This window comes from Eurytemora carolleeae, unplaced genomic scaffold (assembly GCF_000591075.1).
Source record: "Eurytemora carolleeae unplaced genomic scaffold, Eaff_2.0 scaffold203, whole genome shotgun sequence".
NCBI classification, from domain to species: domain Eukaryota; kingdom Metazoa; phylum Arthropoda; class Copepoda; order Calanoida; family Temoridae; genus Eurytemora; species Eurytemora carolleeae.
Window position 1 is genome coordinate 310,524 of NW_019396139.1, and position 20,094 is coordinate 330,617.

The window sequence follows — 20,094 nt, forward strand, 5'->3', positions numbered from 1 at the left end:
ATTTCAACCAAAAACTGCAAAAACCTTTTTTACTCCTAAACCCCCAAATCTGAACTTATGAAAAAAAAAAATATAAAAAATTTCCTCATTTCTGAATGGTTCATCAAGTTTTAAGATAAAAAAATAAGCGAAAAAAAATAAAACAAAAAACTTGAAAATTATTTTTTGTTAAAAAATCAGCAAATCTTAAAGAAATGACCAGGTTCTGGATCCGGATCCATTTTTTTCCAGTGCAGATCCAGGATCCGGATCCGAATCCGCATCAAAATTAAATGGATCCTAAGCAATTAGTAAGGAACAGTCACTAGTATGACAAATGATTAATCTTCTATCTTCCTTTTCTAGCTTCTTTTTTTCTTTTAAATTTATGTCACAAAGAATTTTGTAATTTGTTAAAGATTTACTTACTTAAAATGATTAATAATTCAATAATGAAACAAGAAGAGTCTGATCATTCTAATGTTTTCTAGTTACTGATGTATCAATTCAATAATATTAATATGGCACATATTTTGAAAACTTTTTATCGAGGAAAATTAAAAAAATACAGTGTTGAAATGCAGCTTCCTTTGTAAGTTGTTATAAGAATATTTTTTTTTTAACGATTCTCGAAACGTTGAATACAATTAAAATGCGAGATTCATGGTATATGGAATGTGTACTATACAATTTTTAGCAAATAGAAATAACATTGAGTATTAATCAACATCATACACAAAAAAACATATGAAAATTTTCTAGGCAAGTTTTTTCTTGGTTTTCTTTTTCTGCTTGGTACGACCCGACTGACTGGTGGGGGAGGAGGCACGACTCTTGTCATCATCTGATTAATCAAAAATCATCCAATCAAATCAACTGTTCAATCAAATCAATCAAACATTCTATAAAAACAACAGATCACTCAAAAATTCAAGCAATCAAACATTCTTTCTATCAAAAACTAAATAAATCAAAAATTCAATAAATCAAACATTCAATTAATAAAACATAAATCAAACTTAATCAATCATTCGTTGAATCAACTTTACATTTAATCCATCAAACACATTTAATCAATCAAACTAACAAAAAATTCATTAATCATTCGTTCATTTAATTAAACATTTAATCTATGCAATGTTTTGAACATTAAATGAATCAAACATTTAATCAATTTAACATTAAACAATCAAACATTTAATCTATTGAAAATTTAAACTATCAAACATTTAAACCATCAAACTTTTAATCTATTGAACATTTAAACTATCAAACATTTAAACCATCAAACATTTAAAGGGACTGTAAAGGAAAAATGTAAAGGGGTTTAGGCCTAAACACTTAGGACTTAGTTCTATTTTATGCTCCTGTCTCGAGAAATTGAAATAAAACTGTGTAAAATTTTTACGAAAGCATAAATATACAATTTGGTATAAAAGTAGTAGGTTTGAACAGATCATATTCAGCAAATAAGCAACCAATCTGAAAACGACGATATCCCAGAGAAGCCTAATTGTAACTTAGGTTTGCTCCAATTAGAGTCTTAAAATTTTTATTTTTATTTATCAATAGATATACTTGATATTATTTATACGTCCGTATTACGTCACCAGAACTCCCACCAAATGCAATGCAGTATACTGGTAACATGATACAGACGGAGACACATGACCAGTATACTGCGTAACTGCACTGCCATTGGTGGGAGTTCTGGTCATGTGATTTAAGTCTTAGATTTTAAAAATTTTATAAATATTGATTTTCGTATAAATTTTACACAGTTTTATATCAATTTCTCGAGACAGGAACATCAGATAGAACTTTCAATGGTCGCGATCAAGTCCTCAAGTGTTAAAGTTTCAGCCTATACCCCCTTTCATTTTACCTTCACAACAGTTCCTTAAATCAGTCAAATATTTAATCAATATTTAATCAATAAACAAATCATGCTAAAAACTATCAAACATCAATTATTAATAAATCACACAATCAATCATGAACAATTAAATAATTAAATATTAACAAATCAATCCAGTTATAATAAAGCTTTTTTTGAGAGAGCCCATGGGTACCCTGCGGGTAGCAAAGGCTAGAAAATTATATTAAATTTTTCAAACTTGTAAATCAATAAAAAATGAACCTTCCACTTCCTTCTCTTTCTCTGACGATGGCAGCAGAATAACAGCCTAAAACAATATTTTAGTAAATCGATTTAAATTTTCCTTATTCAAATAAATAAATAATCACCAAAATACAAACAAGCTGGAAGACAGCACCAATATAGAGTCCGTATCTTATTAACTGCTCATACCAGGTTTCCTAAATATCAATACGTCAAAACTTTTATATGAGGTAATTTTAATCTGAAACGCCTGAACTTGTGAACCCCAATCGAAAGATTTCAGTGCATAGTGCAAGTTAAGAAAATTTGGCCGAAAATCAAGAACAAAATTAAGAACAAATTTCCAACATTAAGATTTTTATGAACATATCTTTGAAATCGGGAATTTTTTTTTTTATTTTTAAGAACATTTTTTGAAATCCCACAAAAATTGGAAGAATATGAAAATATTTATTCTTTTTTTAAATCCTCTTAAGCAGCACAAATAAAATTTGAATAGTTACTTTGAAAGTTAAACATCTAATAGAGAATCAATGAATCTTAAAATATGTTAAAAAATGTCAATAAAGCAACAACTTTAAAAATCCAAAAAAAGTTCAACATATATTGTATTTCACACTGTCCTGATCTAAACAGTAAACATGGAACTATTGTATACAGTACAATACAGATAGTTTAAACGTCTAATTATGATATAACAAAATATTTTATTTTTAAAAAATGAGGTGACTTAAAAATTTGAATTCATTTATATTTATCCTAAATTAATGAACTGAAATCAATCTTAATAAGTAAATTTCACTTTTTCTGACATATGTTAATAATTAGACATCCCTTTTTCTGGCTGGGGTCAAAAAAATGTTTCAAAAACCCCAGTTTTATTATTTACAAAATTGAATTCTCATCTATCCACTGAACCTGATAAACTAAAGTGTAAAAAGAAACATATAAACAGAAGGAGGTATGAAGATTGAAATCAATATACAGAAGGAGGTATGAGGATTGAAATCAGAACTTTGAATAAAATGTAAGAGGAACTATCTGATGAGGTACAAAAACAAGAATTTTTTCTTTTACTATATTATTTACAGAACTTATGATAAAAATGTCGAAATAAAAATAGTGAAATTTTTATAATGAACATTTGAAAAAATTAAGAACTTTAACAAATTGCTGTTTTTAAGTCAAATCTTAAATTTAAGAACAGGGGGCAACTATTTTAGTCATTTACAGAAGTTCAAAGAACCTTCAGATAAGATTCCATAAGGACTACACTTATTAGAGCACAAAATATACGGATCAGTGCCATACTATTATTCCGTGATAACCAATACAAAAGTTTCACCCTAAGATTATGATTTTCTTTACCACAAAAACTTAATGTTAACCCAAATTGTCGGAAATCGACCGGAATTGATAACGTTAACTTCATGTTTCCCCTTTACAAAACGTAATTGAAATAACCGTGGAAAACATACTTTAGGAATGAGAGCAGCAATCTTTTCATGATGATCAGGATCCAGCTTCAGATAACTTAGAACATCATCAACATCCTCCATCTTTATTTATTTATCTGGAAAATATTCTTAATAAAAAAAATTATGGTGAAATACTGGCATACAAACAGATTGTTTAACGTGATTGTGCATGATCAGATCATTATTAAGTGGATAACATTAAGGAAAGCACCTCCTTGAACTATGATCAAAAGGGTTGGGGGACACCCAAAACCAAGTTTTTACCTTTTCCATACTTTGTACCCAAAAATGATTTTTCAAGAAAATATACACCCCTTTCAATGAACATTGAACAATTTGATAAATTTAATTTTTGTCTAGTTCAATCACTCTGAAAGCATTTTATGTCGGAGTACCCCCTAACGGAGCCTGGTAGGAACGACCTGAAAAAGATGAATTCAGAGAGTATCTAAATAATAAAGCTCTTCGCTCATTTATATATATACAGGGTTTCCATGACTCACAAAGGATAATATTATAAAGACGAACTGAAACTCTTTAAATATGATGATTTCTGAATTTAAATAAATCTACTGCCTTGAATCTAGTCCATTAATGGCTTATTTGACGAGTTGGAAAAGAAAGAATCAATTATAGTAGCTGCCAGAAATTATGAATATAAATAAACAGACATTATAAATTCCGTAAAGTAGTCTCTGTAGTCTCATATTTTGTGAGTAACCCTGTATATATATGTTAGTTATACTCATCCTTTGTTGGTAACCCTGTTTATATTTTTTAGCTATAGCTGGCTAAACTGTCAGAATTTTTTGTAGGAAACTAAAGTTTTTTTTCTTCTTCAAAATAAATTTTTTTTTTCAAACTGATTTTTGAATTCCAGGTGCAACGCCGGGCACTTCAGCTAGAATTATAAAAAAAAAGATAAATTTGAATGGTATAGGCATCAAGTCTGTAGAGTGAGATAACATAAATACCCTTGTTTCATAATTGCATTATAAGCATTAAGAATAAAATTAAAAATAGAAGCTAATTTCACTTTTTTTCGGCGTGGGTAGGGGGTAAGGGATTTTTCATGAGATTAGATGGATTTCAGGCTTAATACTTTGCTCACCTGAGCCTGGAATAGACCTAGGACTACTAGCTCCTCCACCTCCTGATTCCATCCCAACCATCATATCTCCGTCAGAGAAGGGTCGTGAAGGGGAGGTCGAGAGGACTCCACAAGGTTTCCTAGAACCGAAGGGTCTCCCTGGGCCATCCATGGGCTCCCGTATATTGTCAAGTTTAGACAGGTAGGACGGATTATAGTTCTCTATCCGACCTCTTCATCGCAAATTAATCTTATTTTTTAAAAGTCGATTTATCAATAGAATGAAATCTATCAATTTTAAGAACAAAACATAGATTTAATAATTTTTTTCAAAATATTGAATCGATCATAATTTAATAATTGGTGTTTTATTTTTTTTATAATTTTTAATAAAAGATTGATATAATATTATTTAACTATTAAGTTAAATTATTTACTGTTTTACTTTTTGTCAATTAAAATTGATTAATTGTTTAATAGTGGTGAATTGATTAATAGTGCACTGATTGATTAAATGATTAATAAGAAAGTGCACGGATTGATTTATTGATTAGTTAGGAAGTGAATTAATTGATTAGAAAGCGCACTGATATTTTATTGATAAAATAAAATGAAAATAATTGAATAATTTGATTGTTTTGAAAAACACTACTTAATTGATAGATTAATTTCCTGAGAATATTGGGACCAAGAACTGTTGAAAGTGTATTTAAACAATCTTCTGCAGCGTATTCTGCTAAACCATTCTCACTTTCTAAATAAAACATTAGAAAACATCAACATTCTTCATTTATGTAATAATCCAGTTTCTGATTTCACTTTGAAATTAAACATGACTTTGTATTGATAGAGGTCGAATTTAAAGAATTTGAGCTACGTCTAAACCTTGCAGAACTGTCTTCCACCGGTTCAGATTTGAACCACCGATTCAATTCTTCCATGATCATGAATCGGTGGTTAAAATTATAAACAGCTCAGCTGAAATTCTTTGAAGTCGGTCTAAGATTTTTAAAGAAATCTAAACGAACGTTACAAGTTATACCTAAACTGTAGAAAATAATATCAAAAAATTCCTCTAGATGTGGTTTTAGGATCTTCTTATTTACAGCTTTAGCTATTCCAGCAAACCTTGGAGCAGCACATTCATATAAATAATTAGAAACATTTTCGAAATAAATATTTAAACAGTTAATAACATTAATCAATAATCAATCACCTGACACAAACAGTTTGGAATAAATGAAGATGATTAACATAATGCTTGTGCTCTTGAACCCTGCACCAAGAAAAAAATGAATTAAGGCGGTGTAAAAATCTAAAAAATATTTAAAAGTGTTTTTATTTGTTTAACTAACCTACCTTGCTACAGCAGAAAGTAATTTGTCCAATTCTTCTTCGCATTCCTTAAAACCAGTTTTAGCTGAATTTTTGTTTTTTTTTTGGGGGGGGGGGGGGAGTGGGGGGAATATGAAGAAAAAATCATACTTTTATAGTTGCAATTTCTCCCACCAGGTGAACACATCCATCTGCTAGCTCCCAGGGCTCAGACACTTTTCTGAATAAGAAAAAAATTCTTTCAGTACTAATGCTTCCATGTCTAAATATATTTTTTTGCAAAATAAACCAAACTTAAATTCAGGACTAATGCATCTAAATTCTAAAAATATTTTTTTTTAAGCTGGACCAAGATAGTCAATCAATTATCGAACACGCCAAAATTGAACTGAGAAAATTGTGAATTTTTGTGTAAAAAAATGCATTTGCATATAAATTCCATTGGTTGAAATATGTTGTCTACCTGAATTTTGAGTCAGTACACCCTCCTCCCCCTCCCCGCCCCATCTTAGGAGCTAGAGATCCACAAGAATACATCTGCTGGTCTTCATGTAGTTCAACGTCGTTATCACGGATCCGCTTAGCGACACTGAAGTTGGCAGGACTGTCACAGATAAACAATGAAAATATGTTTTTGTTTTTTTAACTTCTTTCACTTTATATATTTAAATTAAGTAAAATAAATTTAAATTAAGTAGACTGTTGGCGACTTTCTTATTTCACGCTCCAGGTCCAAATTGCTAAAACTAAATAAAATCTAGAGTAAGTTTTTTATTTTTTACAAAATATTTCCTTCAAATTACAAAAATTATAAAAGAAGGTTACTTTTTGTCAATTAAAAATAAATCAGATAGTTATTAATAAAATAAAAATATAGCATATATATATATATAGATATATATATATTACTACTACTACAATATTTTATATATATATATATTATATAGTCTATTGCACAAATAGCACATAATTAGTTTAGAGCTGATGGAAACCGTACATTTAAAAACTCTTATCTAACTTAAATTTTCTGCAGTCGACTAAAAATTATCCTCCCTTAGTGGTTAACCTTGTAAAGACCAATCAATCAATTAACACATAAGCAACAGGATGATTACAGCATATAATTGAACAATTTTTGCTGTTTTAAACTATTTGTGTAATGTGTACTAGCTTATTAAAGCTCCATTGTTATTCCTTGTATCCAAGTCTCCATATTTCTCAGATTCTACAGGTTGACTTGTCAAGTTCTCCAGACCTGTCTCTAGTTTAGTAATTATGTCAGGGAGTATCTCTGATCCATATGCTCTAAAAAATTCGAGTTTAAAAATATTTATCATGTTCCAATAGAGCAAAACTGCATGTGCAGGTTATCCACTTTTAAAATAGCAATCTCTATTTGTCTGCTTATATGTCTGATCATAACTTATAAACCCTTGACTGATTTACTTCAAATAAATGAATGATAAAAAACTTTAATTTCTTTTTATGGCTTGAAACATAAAAGATCTAACAATGTACACATCAGGTTACAAAGGTAAGGTGATAAACGAATAAGCTATTAAAGGCGAGTGATTAGTTCCTTAGCCCGCCAAAAATCCATCTACATAATCTACCTGATAGTGTTTGCAAGAGCTATGGCTGCCCCCTGCCTAACTGACGATATTGGGTCCGCTATGTTTGACCAGAACAGCGGGAGAAGAATATCCAAACCGGTTTTGCTTTCCTCCGGATAACAACAGACAAAGCTACCGGCAGCCACACATGCCATGTCTCTCACTGGCCAAGAGTCATCTTTGAAGCACTCGATCAATGTTCTAAAACAATAGCCAAAACGGAAATAAAAAATTCGGTTTCTTTCCCCAATAGAAGAATTGTTGGATTTTTTAAGGTGTAAAAAAATTATCCTTAAAAGTTTATTATTGGAAAAATGTCAAGAATAGTGTTACAACTGACACGCCCAAGATGGTAAACAGTTAAATTAATGAAAAAAACTATAGCAAGACACGCCTAATAAAGTAAATATTCTAACCAACGCACACAATTTATAAACGAGTACAAAGTAATCCAAACGCCCACCATCTCCAATAATAATATGTCAATATTTTAGAGTAACACGCCCAAAACTGAAAATAATGAGCGGGAGCAAACAAACTGTGTAAACATTAAAAAAACCTCATATGATATATATTAAATTAAATAAGCCGATATTTTGAATTTAAGAAGCTGAAACTACCTGAGAAGATGTTGAACGTATGGCTGTAGCGCTTCCAGATTGATCTTTTTAGCAAGCTCTGCAATACATTGACACGCTGCCTCGCGGACAGCATGGTTATCAGCTTGAGTAGCCTCTATGTAGTACTCAACTACCTCCTACAAATATCATATTCTTGGATGAGAACTAAAACATTTTGTTCTTTGCAAAATCTAAAATGAAAATAAATAAATCATATTAAAATGTTATAAGTAATTGTTTGAATATTTGAAGTGTTATTAATAAAGAGAATGGGAAAGATAGGATGGAAGAGATGGGAAAGAAAGGAAAAAGGAAAGGCAGGGAAGAACAGGAAAAGGTAGAAAAGGACAGTGAAAAAAATGAAGGACCTGGAAAGGTGGGGAAGAATAGGGAGAGATAGTTAATATCTTTTTGTTTCTATCCAACAATTTCCTGCCCAAAACACAGTGTTCATTAAAACAAACAAGTTTAACTTGGTATTGCAGAGCAAATTCAACTTGTTCCTGTTTCTCATACATAAGGGTGATGGGAAACAGGTTTAAATCAAATCATATCACTCCGTCCCGGTGAGATATTTATGTTTTTTTAAAGACACACCCTGTAAAGCTGGATACACCTTTTATATGCTTAGTAACTTTTTTTTCTGTTAAAGTTATTCCATTAATTTCTTTTACCAGACCTTTTTGCGTGTATACATTTTTATGAGTCTCCTTCCAAAACTCAGGTTTGTACATTCAAGAACGTCTAGTTACATATTTTACTCCTTATTTGTGTTTTAAGAAACCAACCACTCACAACAACTTGCACAAAACAGGCTCTAAGGACCCAACATAGAGGGAATATACTATTTTAAATACCTAGAGGATGATATAGGTTTGCATGAAACTCATCATGAACCAGGAAACAGGTTTCTTTAAAATCATATCTCCTTGTCCAGGTGAGATATTGATGTTTGTAAGACACACCCTATAAACTTTTTTGCTCTTAAAGAACAACACCGTGAAAAAATGCATATTTTTTCAAACACAAAAGTATTTATTTCCCCCAAGTTAAAATAAAGCGAAAAAAAAATTTGTCAATTTTTGCCGCTCTGCACATAACTACCGTAAGGGATTAATCTATTATCTATAATTTACATACATATGAAAAAAATAATAAATGCAGGTCTGAAAATTTCGCAATCAAGCAATAATACATTTATTTGTATTGAACTGACCTTGAGAAAATCTTTGACAAGTGTGCAACCTTCAGCTCCAACCACCTCACTCCATGTCCGCTGGGAGTAGAGACGGACTCCTGAACATTACTTTATCTCAAATATATGCCTATAAGAGACAGAGAAGCCCAACGGAGTTACACGCCCATGCCGAAGTGAATTATAAGACAGAGAGAGTCTGTTCTAGCCACGGCGCTCGGCTCCCTAGCCAGTCCTTGCCGCAGGACTATGCCCAGAAGATGTCTAAACCTGTCCTAACCCTAAAATATATACTAGTCTCTCTTTCTTGTAATTAAATGCGGCAAGCGTGCGTAACTCCTTCAGGCAACTGCCAATATGAGATGCCTGTTTTTTTAATGATGATAAAACTTTTTATTTTAATTACATCATTTAATATTTAAGATGAGTCTTCTCTTGCTTGAAAACTTTAATAATATCTAATTCTCCCTTTGTTTAGTAAACAAACTAAAACTAATTAACAACAATAAATACTATTGTCAGTAGGCCTTAAATTCCATGCAGGAACCCCAGTCTGGTTTTTTATACAGGCTGATTCCATGGTAACAATTTTGCATATTCACTAATTAGCGTAAACAACTCAAAGTTAAACAATAAAAATATTTTTCGAATTTTAAAAAAATTTGAGTGGAATTTTCCATAAGTACAAAAATCTATTTTTTTTATCATGTTAGGTCCAATAAATAAATAGTTCCTGATCAGTTCAGACTTTTTACAAACGGGGCAAACATGACAAGTATATATATATAAATATATGGAATAGATTTTAGTATGATATGGTAAAATGGGCGTTACCTTCAGCTAAATAGTATCTGTTAAGACAAAGGCGCGGCAACAAAATTGGATAAAACTGCTTTCTTTGCTCAGGAGTTAGAGAGAGAAGGAACACTCTAGAAATTAAACTAAATAAAATAGCTTTTAAAAGTTCTTCAAATAACTTGGTGAATGGTGGAAGACAGAGTACCTTATTAGTCTGATAGTTAATCTGCAGGATAAGTCACCTTTCAAAAGATGCAAGTGCTATTTTATGCTAGATTTGGCCCGCTACTTGTAACATTTATAAATACACCAATTTGCACTTACTCCAATTTTACAACAATCAATACTGTCTTAACACTAGAAAGGAGGTGGCGTTAAGATGCCATAAACAATACAATTGTCTTGTTTAAACTGTAGTAGCTTGCAGAACTTTGCCGACACCAAGCAGTATCATGGAGTGTTAAACAGAATTTGTTTAATCATTAAAAATAAATTTTAAAAAAACAGTTTATTATTTTTAAACTTTGTTCTTTTCTTAGAATATTATCTATTTCACACTCATTGAAAGGGCTGGAAAAACTGCAGGGTGTGGCAAAATTCTGTGAGTACTCTATGACCTATTTCACTACCTTTTGCATGAGCTTGAACATGACACTGCAAGCCAGATGGAGTTTAATAATAAGGCATTGGGGGACTCATGGTGTGTTGGCTTCCCTTTCCTAATCTGGATGATGAATTCTTACCTTGTAGCTGTGGTTGAAGCTAGCCTTACTTGACTCCAGTTATCTGACAATCCTTTCGCCAAGTGGATACTAAACATAATCCAGAGATTAGCCTTTAAACCCTGATTCACTTTGTCTAATCTATACCTGGATCCAATTAATTTTAACTGGATCCAATTATTTTGTTTCTCCATTTAGTAATTCAGTCCCAGTTCCATCTGTGTAAACCTGGATCCTATTGTTAAACATCTGAATCTAGCTATTTTAAGTCAGGATTTAATTATCAAAAATCTGGATCTAGCTATTTTAAATAGGGATTCATTTATTGAATATGTGGATCTAGCTATTACATATCAGGATTTATTTACTAAATATCTGAATCTAGCTATTTTATGAGGATTCATTAATTAAATATCTGGATCTAGCTACTTCATATGAAAATTCATTTATTATATACCATGGATCCAGCTATACTAGGACTGAACCCAGCTATTTTATAACAAGACCAAATCATTAAATTTACAACAGGGATCCAACTATTTAAAAGCTTTACTAAATCATTAATTATTTCGAACCTTATTTAAGCATGAATAACACCAGTTTAAATTGTAGACCAAAATTGTATGGAAATAAGGGAAGGATTCAAGATTTATAAGATATCAATTCAATGAATTGTAAGTTCATAAATTAGAAGTAGATCAAAAAAAATGTGGCAGCAGTAAAAAGAGTAGAATGATAATTGATCAGGATTTCTTTTTACATAACTATTATTGATTGAGGTTAATATTGTACCTCAATTTATTTCCAAAGATGAGTATGGGTGAGTACAGATCTTCATCTAGAGCTTCTGCTGCTATTTCATCAACATTCATGGCATCTTGAGTTATCAATGGATTGTCTTCAGTGTTCTGACCAGAACACGCAGAAACCAGGGTAGCACAAACGTAGTACCCTGTCTCTCTAGTAAAATTTTTTATCATTGATATTGTATCAGTAAATATTACTTAACCATTTTTCAGTAATAAATGAAAAATAATTAAACGGGTATTTACCGAACAAATCTGTTGGTGTGATCCAGACAGGTGATGAGAAGATTAAACAGTTCTGCACTGAACTCACTTTCAAATCCTGAAGTCATTCAACAATAAAAAATATATTAAATTATCCAGACAATTTCAACATATTTAAGCTAAAAAGCTTGAGACAGTAAAATGTAAAATTATGATTGAAATTTTTTTTTGCAATATTTTTTAAGTAAAAACTCAGCAACCCCCAGTGGGTTGTTGGCTAAATTCCAATATTGATCACACTTAATATGCATACAGGTAAAAAAATATTTAAACATGTTTTACCCATTATCTCTTGTTTTGGCCTCTAAATATTTGCATTTGGATCAATACGAGGCACTGTTCGCCATTAGTTTTCGGTTGAAGAACAACTTTCTTTAGTAAAGTTATCAGATAAATAACTAGTTCTAGAAAAAGCTCTACTATGACAATACTACAATTTCTAATAAGAACAGGTAGAATTGCCTAGACCTAAGACAAAATATTGTCCAGTTCTGTTGGGACAATATCTAACAAATATGTAGAGTTCAAACTGTAGCAACTTATTTTTCTGAAATTTCATGAAAAACACTTGTCATTTATATCTAGTCTAAAAAAAGTCAACATTTTTGAGTGAAAGTCAGCCTTTTGATCAAACAAGTTTTAAAAATAAGTTAAGAAAACACAATGAGACTGAACCTTTTTTCAAGCAATTATGTTTGAGCCCAGAGATGAAATTAAGTATAGGCTAAAAGACCGGTAAGCCTTTTTAAGTACAAAATCAAAATTTCTTTTAATAGAAATTCTTAAATAAATCAAATCAAGTTTTTGCTAGGAATAAAACTTTTCTAGAAATAAACACAGAATTAATTCATCAGAGGGCACAACCATAAGATTTGAAGAAACTTTAATTCACAAATTTGAAATTCCAGATAAAATCATTAATTGATCTATTTGTATCAAAGTTAAACTTTAAAAAATAACAGTAATCTTGGGACAAGAGTAAGGTTTTTTAAATTATTAGTAAAAAAATAATCTTGCTTGAACCTCATGGAATAGCTAAATATTTATTATCTTTTATGATTTGGTTGCTGAAAAATCAAATTTTTGTTTAATTGTTACTAATAAAACAGTTAATTATATAAAAAAATTACTTAAAGAAATAAACACTAATTACTTAATTAACAGGAATCATACCAGTATCTGAAGAGGATAATGGAGATTGGAAGTTTAAATTTCTATCTTATAAAACTGTAGTGGCCTACATTCTATGGTTTATCATTCCTGCAGCAATACCTGTTAAAAACCTAATTGCTGACTTCATTTTAAACATGGCTTTATTTCAACAAAATTCAACAGTTGTACAAATGACATCGCTAGTTTTCTTAGTTATGAGAATTATAATACCCTTTGCCTCACCAATTCTAGTATCTAACATTGTTGAGAAGGCAAAACTTGACCCATCTGCTAAATCAATCACAAAAATGCCATGGATTATTGCATTTGTCTTAACCAACTTTGCTACCATTGCCATTAGTGTTTACCACATGATCAACCAAAATTTTAACTATGTATGGATATCTCAAACAGCAATTAATATTTCTTTCACTTGCAATTCCACCATAATCATGCTTATTGTCAACCTTGTTTGCAATGATCTCATAGAATATGTGAGCACATTGGAAAACATTCAAGAAGTAGACATTCTAATTGAAAAGTCTTTTACAGCTGTAAAGAAGCTGCAAAGGGTTCAAAAGGGGTTTAGTCCTTTTTTATTCTTCTTACTACCTTACATGTTCACTTTTTGCATATTCTATACATATTTTATTTGTACTGGACTTCTTAAAAATCCTGAACATGTGGAAGGTTTAATACCACTAATGCCATTCACACTGAGCTGTCTTCTTTTTTTGTGTTACATATTCAGCTTCTGTGATGAAAGTTGTTTAGCTCTGTCGTCAATTAGTGACAAGCTGAGGTGAGACTAATTTACTACTTGGTAAAAATTTGCAATCAAAAATAATTTTAAATGGGTCAGACAAATGTCTGCTGTGTTAAGAAAGCGAATTTTCTAAACTAACAAAAAGCAAAAGTACAGATAGTTGATCTATTTCTCCTCTTTATAAAGATTCAATGATGATTTCAAAATTTTATGTTTTTTACACATCAATTTTTAATTCAACAATTTTTAACAATATTCTCTAAATAGTTATAAGATAGCAAATGCAAATATTTTGACATTTCCATATATCTTGTTCTTCATTTTCTTCTTGTTCTTACATCTTTCATATTTCAGCTAATTTTGATAAAAATAAATTTATTGGGACATCATCCTAGCTATTAGATAAGCTGCTAACTTTAGAACTAGGTGAGGGGCCTGCTTTCCTATTTTACTGTTTTGTTTACACACAAGAGATGAGTTAGAAACTAAATTCAAACTGATTTAGCATTCAAACACATATTCCTAGTATATTTTCTATTCAGGGTAAAGTGGAGGGGGGATGGGGGGATGTCTTATTTTTTATCTTTTGAGTACCTCAGAGTAGCTATTTCCTGAATGGGGCATTTTCTACTTTTTGAGGCCTCTCCAAGTAGTCCTTGTGACATTGAGTTGTGGAGCAGGAAGGAAGGAGATAAGGAAGTTTGGAGGAGGAAGTGTTTGAGGGATTTCAGTAAAAGATCCCTGCTTTCCTTCTTTTAAAGTCTATCCGACTTATTGGGAATTAAGGAAACCCATAACTGCACCTCTTATGCAAAATGGGGAGTTGAAAGCCTTAAAGCCCCACCAAGTGGAATCTTCTTGTTTACTATTTAAATCCTATGTTTCACTACTTCCCTGTAGGATAAATCTTCTGAACTGTTAAGCCGAAAGCTACTGTGAGAGGTTTGCTCCCTGTCGGAAGCAAAAAGCAACTGAAAATTTGATGATTTAAAGAGAAGATTTTAAAAATAATTTGATCTCTCTAGAGCTGATACCACTTTGGTTTAGTGTTCAATTTTGTTTCTTTTAATTTTGTATTATGACTAGATCCATCCAAACATAAGGGAAAAAAAGGATTTTTTTATATCTTGGACTGGAATACTTCCAAGTAATTTTGAAACCATATTAGTCAATCATATTTTACTTTAATTCATTTGTAATTAAATGTTTGTTCAGGGTTTTCATCCTTGAAAATGATCAAACTAAAGAAATGGAGCACCAAAAACTTGGATTAGGTAATATAATCTAGAAAAAAGAGATTGGAAAGATTTTGAATCTTCCTTGAAATTACAACCAACAAAGGATTTATAATAGGACAAAAGTTAACATGTGCCTTGTAAAATGATTTATCAAAATTTTAAGTTCTGAACAAGATACCAGAAATCTTTTTTATTTTAGTTATTGATATGATTGAAAGTCAAAAGGCATTTGATGCCATGGGTTTCTTCTACGTGGACAAGACAACATTCATGGCAATGATAAGCAATTTAACCGCCTACCTAGTAATTCTCATGCAATTCTGAGTGTTCTGAAATATAACAGTGAACCTGGTGGTACAGAGGTTTAATTTACTGGAGCTAATAACTGATGAAGTAACAGAAAAAATTAAATCTGTTTATTGCAAAGTGTGTTTCACTATTCTGAAAGATCATATTGATCAAATTTTTTTCTTATTACTATGTGCTATTAATGTTCTTTTCTTCTTAACTCATATCATGATATAATTTTCTTAGTAATGTTTTAGAACAATGAGTTCTAGATGAACATCAGTAATCATCCCATTAGTTTTATTACGACTGAAACTTTCTCAGTGAAAATGTCAAATCCTTATTGCACATGCAACAAATTATACAGGTGCAAATAAACAGCATTATTCATTAAAGAAAAAAACTAATTGGATAATCAACGAATTAAAAAAACATCATGTTTTAAAAAAAATGTCACATGACTATAGAAAGATGTGTCTCGAACCACTTAACATTGTTCCTTTGTACAATTTTCAATATTTAAAAAGTCGTCCTATTTTTTTTAATCCTTTTTATAATTTTAATATTTTTTTTGACATCATTCATTTTGAAAAAGTTTTTTTGATAACCTTTTTTTGTGCATTTGTGCAAAACACTAACCAATTATGAAAATTGTTTAACATTTGTAAGGTGCCACACAAATTTGAGCCTGATCAGTTTGGCAATTTTGGACCTTTTCTTGTTGGATTAATATGTGATATAAACAAATAATTTGAAATATTTTTTAAATAACAGGATTTTTGGACTTAATTGAAATTCATAGTTTCAGGCTCTGTAAAATTCTTAGAAATATCGATTTAACTCAACTCCTAAGATTATCTTAATAAGGTGAACAGCCTCTAAAGGCTGGGAATTTTAATTCCAAACCTCAAAAAGTGAAGCACAAAATTTGTGTATAATCTTTTTGTTTTTAGCTCTAGATGTCATAAATAAAGAGTTTTATAATATGTGTACACTGTTTTAGTAAAAAATCCGTTTACCACTTCTCAAAAATCAGCTACAGATTAAAATTCATTAATTGTCTTTATTGTTCAGAAAAGCATATAAGATTGACAATCGAACAATCGGAGTGCTTAATATTTGAACTCAATAACTCACTAGATAATAACTTTCCACACTTCAGATTTTATTACAAAAAAGGCCTTAAAATATCTGAAGTTTGAAAGTATGTCTTGTTATAATATCATCACCTTTTCCGCAACCTTCCACCATATGCTGCAGACACTTCATTGAAGTTTCCAAATTTTTCCACCCAGCTGTATCATGAAACACCTAATATATATAATTTATTGGATTTAAGTATCTGATTGTTCCATTTTAGCAACAAAATCAACCATAACTTTAATTTTATTGTAATTTATGAAGGTCTTTTGATAAAAAAAGGAACAGTTGAACCATTTTGAAGCAATATAAAGTGCTATGGCATTTTCTTGTTAAAACTTTGTGATAATCCAATATGATAAACTACACCACCAACATTACCTGAGCAGCATCTCTTGGTGTGATCCCAGCAAGCTTATCAAAGAGTTTGCCGACCTCTTCCTTCTCTTTCACAGCACCATCATTCTCTATCAGCCAAATTCATGATATTTCCATTAATTCAGGGGTGAGAGGTTAGGTAAAAACAAAGCTTAGGATCCATTTAATTTTTATGCTGATCCAATCCTGGATCAACAGTTCTGGTCATTTCTGTAAAATTTACTGATTTTCTTTTATCATACGAAAAGTTTGAACACTATTACTTATTTCGCTTTTATTCTGAAACATTAGTGAATCTTTCATAGATTAGGAAGTTTAAATTAATCTCTTGTTAGTTTAAAATTTGGATTTGTGTTTTAAATGTAAAATTGTGATTTTGTTAGATTTTTTCCCCCTGGGATCCGTGAATCGGCATATTTTTGCAGATCCAGGAACCCAAAATGTTGCGGATCCAATAAATCCAGATCTGGATCCTTAACACTTAACTATAAAACAGCTTTAAACCCATGGTGTCCCCAAGAATAATTGTTTTAAAGGGGACTGTTAATGTGATTTCAAGTGAACCTACGTCCTCCCTTTCAAATGCCTAACTTACAACAAGACCTAATAGTTGATGCATATGAAAATTTTATCTTAGTAACAATGAGGACAATATCTTAAATTTAAAATCTTGAACAGATCTCAGGGCTTACAACCACTTTTATAGAACACAAAAATTCGAAAATCATTAATTTTCAGATGAAAGAAATATCTCCTGAGTTTTGCACAGACAAAGAGTTTAAAGAAGCAATTGTGAACCTTGCAAATCTCCTAAGGTGTAATTCAATATCTGTTAAACCAATTTTTTTAGCTGTTGGTAAATTTCTGTATGATATTGACAAGGGCAGAGATTCATCTTGAATTTAACTAGGTGAACTAAACATTTTACAAAGTACACCCATAACATACGACATTTAGACATTAAGCATTACATTAGACACCAGAAAAATAGTATTACGTCTATAAAATCAAATAGTTTCTAGCCTAAAAAAACCCTGCTACAGAGTGAAGTTTTAAACTTGCTAATAAAGCATTAGATGAACCCCTAGATTAAGTAAACCTCATGCCTGTTTGGGTCCATTGATCTCAGGGATTTTAGATCTCATTTTGTGCACTTGGCATAAATTTTCCTGTATCTAGGTTTCGTTCCAGATTGTTCTTAATCAAAGTCAGTATTTTTGCTCTGTTCCTTCTAAAAAAAGTAACAATATTGCAAAAACCGAGTGACAAAGGATACATTTTTAAACAGAAAATTGTCTACATTTCTCATTCTTACTGACCACTTGCCAACCTATAGTTTCAACCAGACTTAAAAAATTAACTCATTTCATTTTTCATTCTTTATTTTTGTATATTACAATACTGTTCTTTTTTGTCCCTGTATATCTGTACTCCATGCAATCTGCACAATTCTCCCAAAAGTTCTCCTAAAGCAAAACATGAATTATTATTGGCAACTTTAATGAGGGTTAAAAGCACTGCTAAGAATTAGGATCCGAATCCGTTGAATCCACAAGATTTTGGCTTCCTGGATCCGGATCTGAATCAACAAAAATATACGGATCCACACATCCCGATCCAAAGGATAAAATATCAACCAAAACTGCAAAAAAACTTATCTCCTCTCAAAACACAAATCTGAAAAAAGTGAGATTGTAAAAATGTTCTACTTCCTCAATGGTTCATCAAGTTTCAGCATAAAAATAAGCGAAAAAATAAGACAACAAATGTGAAAATTCTGCTTTGTTAAAAAATTCAGTAAATCTTAAAGAATGACCAGGATCCGGATAATTTTTTTTCCAGTGCGGATCCAGAATCCTAGATTCGGATTCGCATTAAAATTAAGTGGATCCTAAGCACTGGTTAAGGAGTAATCAACGATTCTTTTCTATTTGTATCTTTGTATCTTTTGTTAAATTGTCTTTTCTAGATCAGTTATTTTAATTCCCATTAAATTATTCTAAACAACAACTGAAAGGCAAAATTTTATTTTTAATCCATCTCAAGGTGTCATGAAGTAAAATAAATCTTGAATTAACTACTTACATATTTTAACATTAACAAATAAGGCAAAAGTGATCTTTTCAAATAGTTCCACAATGACTTTTAAAGGAAGGAAAAGCTGTGATAAAATGTTATTTCCCACCTGCAGCTCCTCTAACCCTAACCTCCTCATCCTGCAAGTATTTGACAGCCGAAACCTTCACAAAAATAAAATCAGCTGGATTTGAATTGAACTTTAAAAACACCGATTTCAGAATTTGGATCTATATCAAAATGAAATGGATCCCGAGCACTGAGAAGAAGATATAAGCCATATAGCTGCATAAAGCAAAGCAATTTTACATACAGGGTGTCCCACGAAACATGACATTTAATAAATCGTTATTTTTAGTCAAAAAAATCTTTTGCTTCAATATCTTTTACTTTGAAAACAATTTTAATATAACGTCATGTTATATAATATTTTTTTGATCTTTGGTATCAAAAAACTTAACAAATTATGGAAAAAGACATTCTAAACTATTCACCAACTAGCATGTTTCGTGGAACACCCTGTATCAGATTCATATAACTATTGACTAGATCAAGAAATTTAATTAGGAATTAAACATTGTCAACTTTTAACATCAACCTGTTCATATCAAAATATCAACTAAAACATCGGGAAAAAATCTTATGACAAAACACATATTATAAGTATCAAATATTAAGACAGCACTGAAATCTTATCTATCATTGAATGGTTAAAAAGATTTATTTTACAAATTAGCGACAAAATAAGTTGCAAAAAAAATATATTTTTAGGCCACTTTTTAAAGGGAAAATTATCAAGATAGGATTAGGATTAGACACAATATACCACTGTATAGTTCATAAACCAGAGCTGGGAACTTTTGAATGGTGGATATCGTGATTAATGCTTGATCCACCCTTTTTCTTAATCTCGAGATTAAATAATGATTGTTCTCCAGATTAATTAACCCATCGGGATTAAGGATATTCCATTCTAAAGTTTTCAGCACAGGGTTATTAAGTTTCTCAAAAAATCGTCAACTTCCCCCCCCCCC

General features: G+C 30.8%; 3 protein-coding genes across 4 annotated transcripts in view; 1 reads left to right on the plus strand and 2 right to left on the minus strand.

Moving 5' to 3' along the window:
- Nucleotides 1-632: 632 nt before the first annotated feature.
- Nucleotides 633-3,675, minus strand: LOC111696109 (protein MANBAL). The gene is made up of 4 exons (XM_023465651.1): nt 3,580-3,675; nt 2,227-2,298; nt 2,120-2,165; nt 633-823 (listed from the first exon to the last, which is right to left on the minus strand). Exons 1-4 carry the CDS (start codon nt 3,658-3,660, stop codon nt 738-740), a joined length of 285 nt encoding a protein of 94 aa, XP_023321419.1. The 5' UTR covers nt 3,661-3,675; the 3' UTR covers nt 633-737.
- A 253-nt stretch (nt 3,676-3,928) lies between these two features.
- LOC111696105 (uncharacterized) overlaps nt 3,929-20,094 on the minus strand; it is an 18,724-nt gene continuing 2,558 nt past the window's right edge. Inside the window, exons 6-26 of one of the 2 annotated variants that reach the window (XM_023465645.1) lie at nt 19,170-19,224; nt 18,402-18,450; nt 18,154-18,215; nt 16,988-17,073; nt 16,696-16,777; nt 12,005-12,080; nt 11,745-11,912; nt 10,974-11,042; nt 10,267-10,361; nt 9,454-9,533; nt 8,238-8,374; nt 7,618-7,818; nt 7,199-7,309; nt 6,468-6,608; nt 6,155-6,224; nt 6,029-6,072; nt 5,886-5,945; nt 5,712-5,797; nt 5,342-5,423; nt 4,691-4,902; nt 3,929-4,001 (exon numbers count right to left, since the gene is read on the minus strand). In XM_023465645.1, the coding sequence (XP_023321413.1) occupies nt 3,961-4,001; nt 4,691-4,902; nt 5,342-5,423; nt 5,712-5,797; nt 5,886-5,945; nt 6,029-6,072; nt 6,155-6,224; nt 6,468-6,608; nt 7,199-7,309; nt 7,618-7,818; nt 8,238-8,374; nt 9,454-9,533; nt 10,267-10,361; nt 10,974-11,042; nt 11,745-11,912; nt 12,005-12,080; nt 16,696-16,777; nt 16,988-17,073; nt 18,154-18,215; nt 18,402-18,450; nt 19,170-19,224 (2,007 nt within the window). In that variant the 3' untranslated portion in view covers nt 3,929-3,960. The remainder of the gene's footprint in view (nt 4,002-4,690; nt 4,903-5,341; nt 5,424-5,711; nt 5,798-5,885; nt 5,946-6,028; nt 6,073-6,154; nt 6,225-6,467; nt 6,609-7,198; nt 7,310-7,617; nt 7,819-8,237; nt 8,375-9,453; nt 9,534-10,266; nt 10,362-10,973; nt 11,043-11,744; nt 11,913-12,004; nt 12,081-16,695; nt 16,778-16,987; nt 17,074-18,153; nt 18,216-18,401; nt 18,451-19,169; nt 19,225-20,094) is intronic. The other variant, XM_023465646.1, reaches the window with a different exon arrangement.
- LOC111696108 (uncharacterized) lies at nt 12,151-16,688 on the plus strand. Its single transcript, XM_023465650.1, has 4 exons — nt 12,151-12,474; nt 13,187-13,976; nt 15,156-15,214; nt 15,378-16,688. Exons 1-4 carry the CDS (start codon nt 12,444-12,446, stop codon nt 15,500-15,502), a joined length of 1,005 nt encoding a protein of 334 aa, XP_023321418.1. The 5' UTR covers nt 12,151-12,443; the 3' UTR covers nt 15,503-16,688.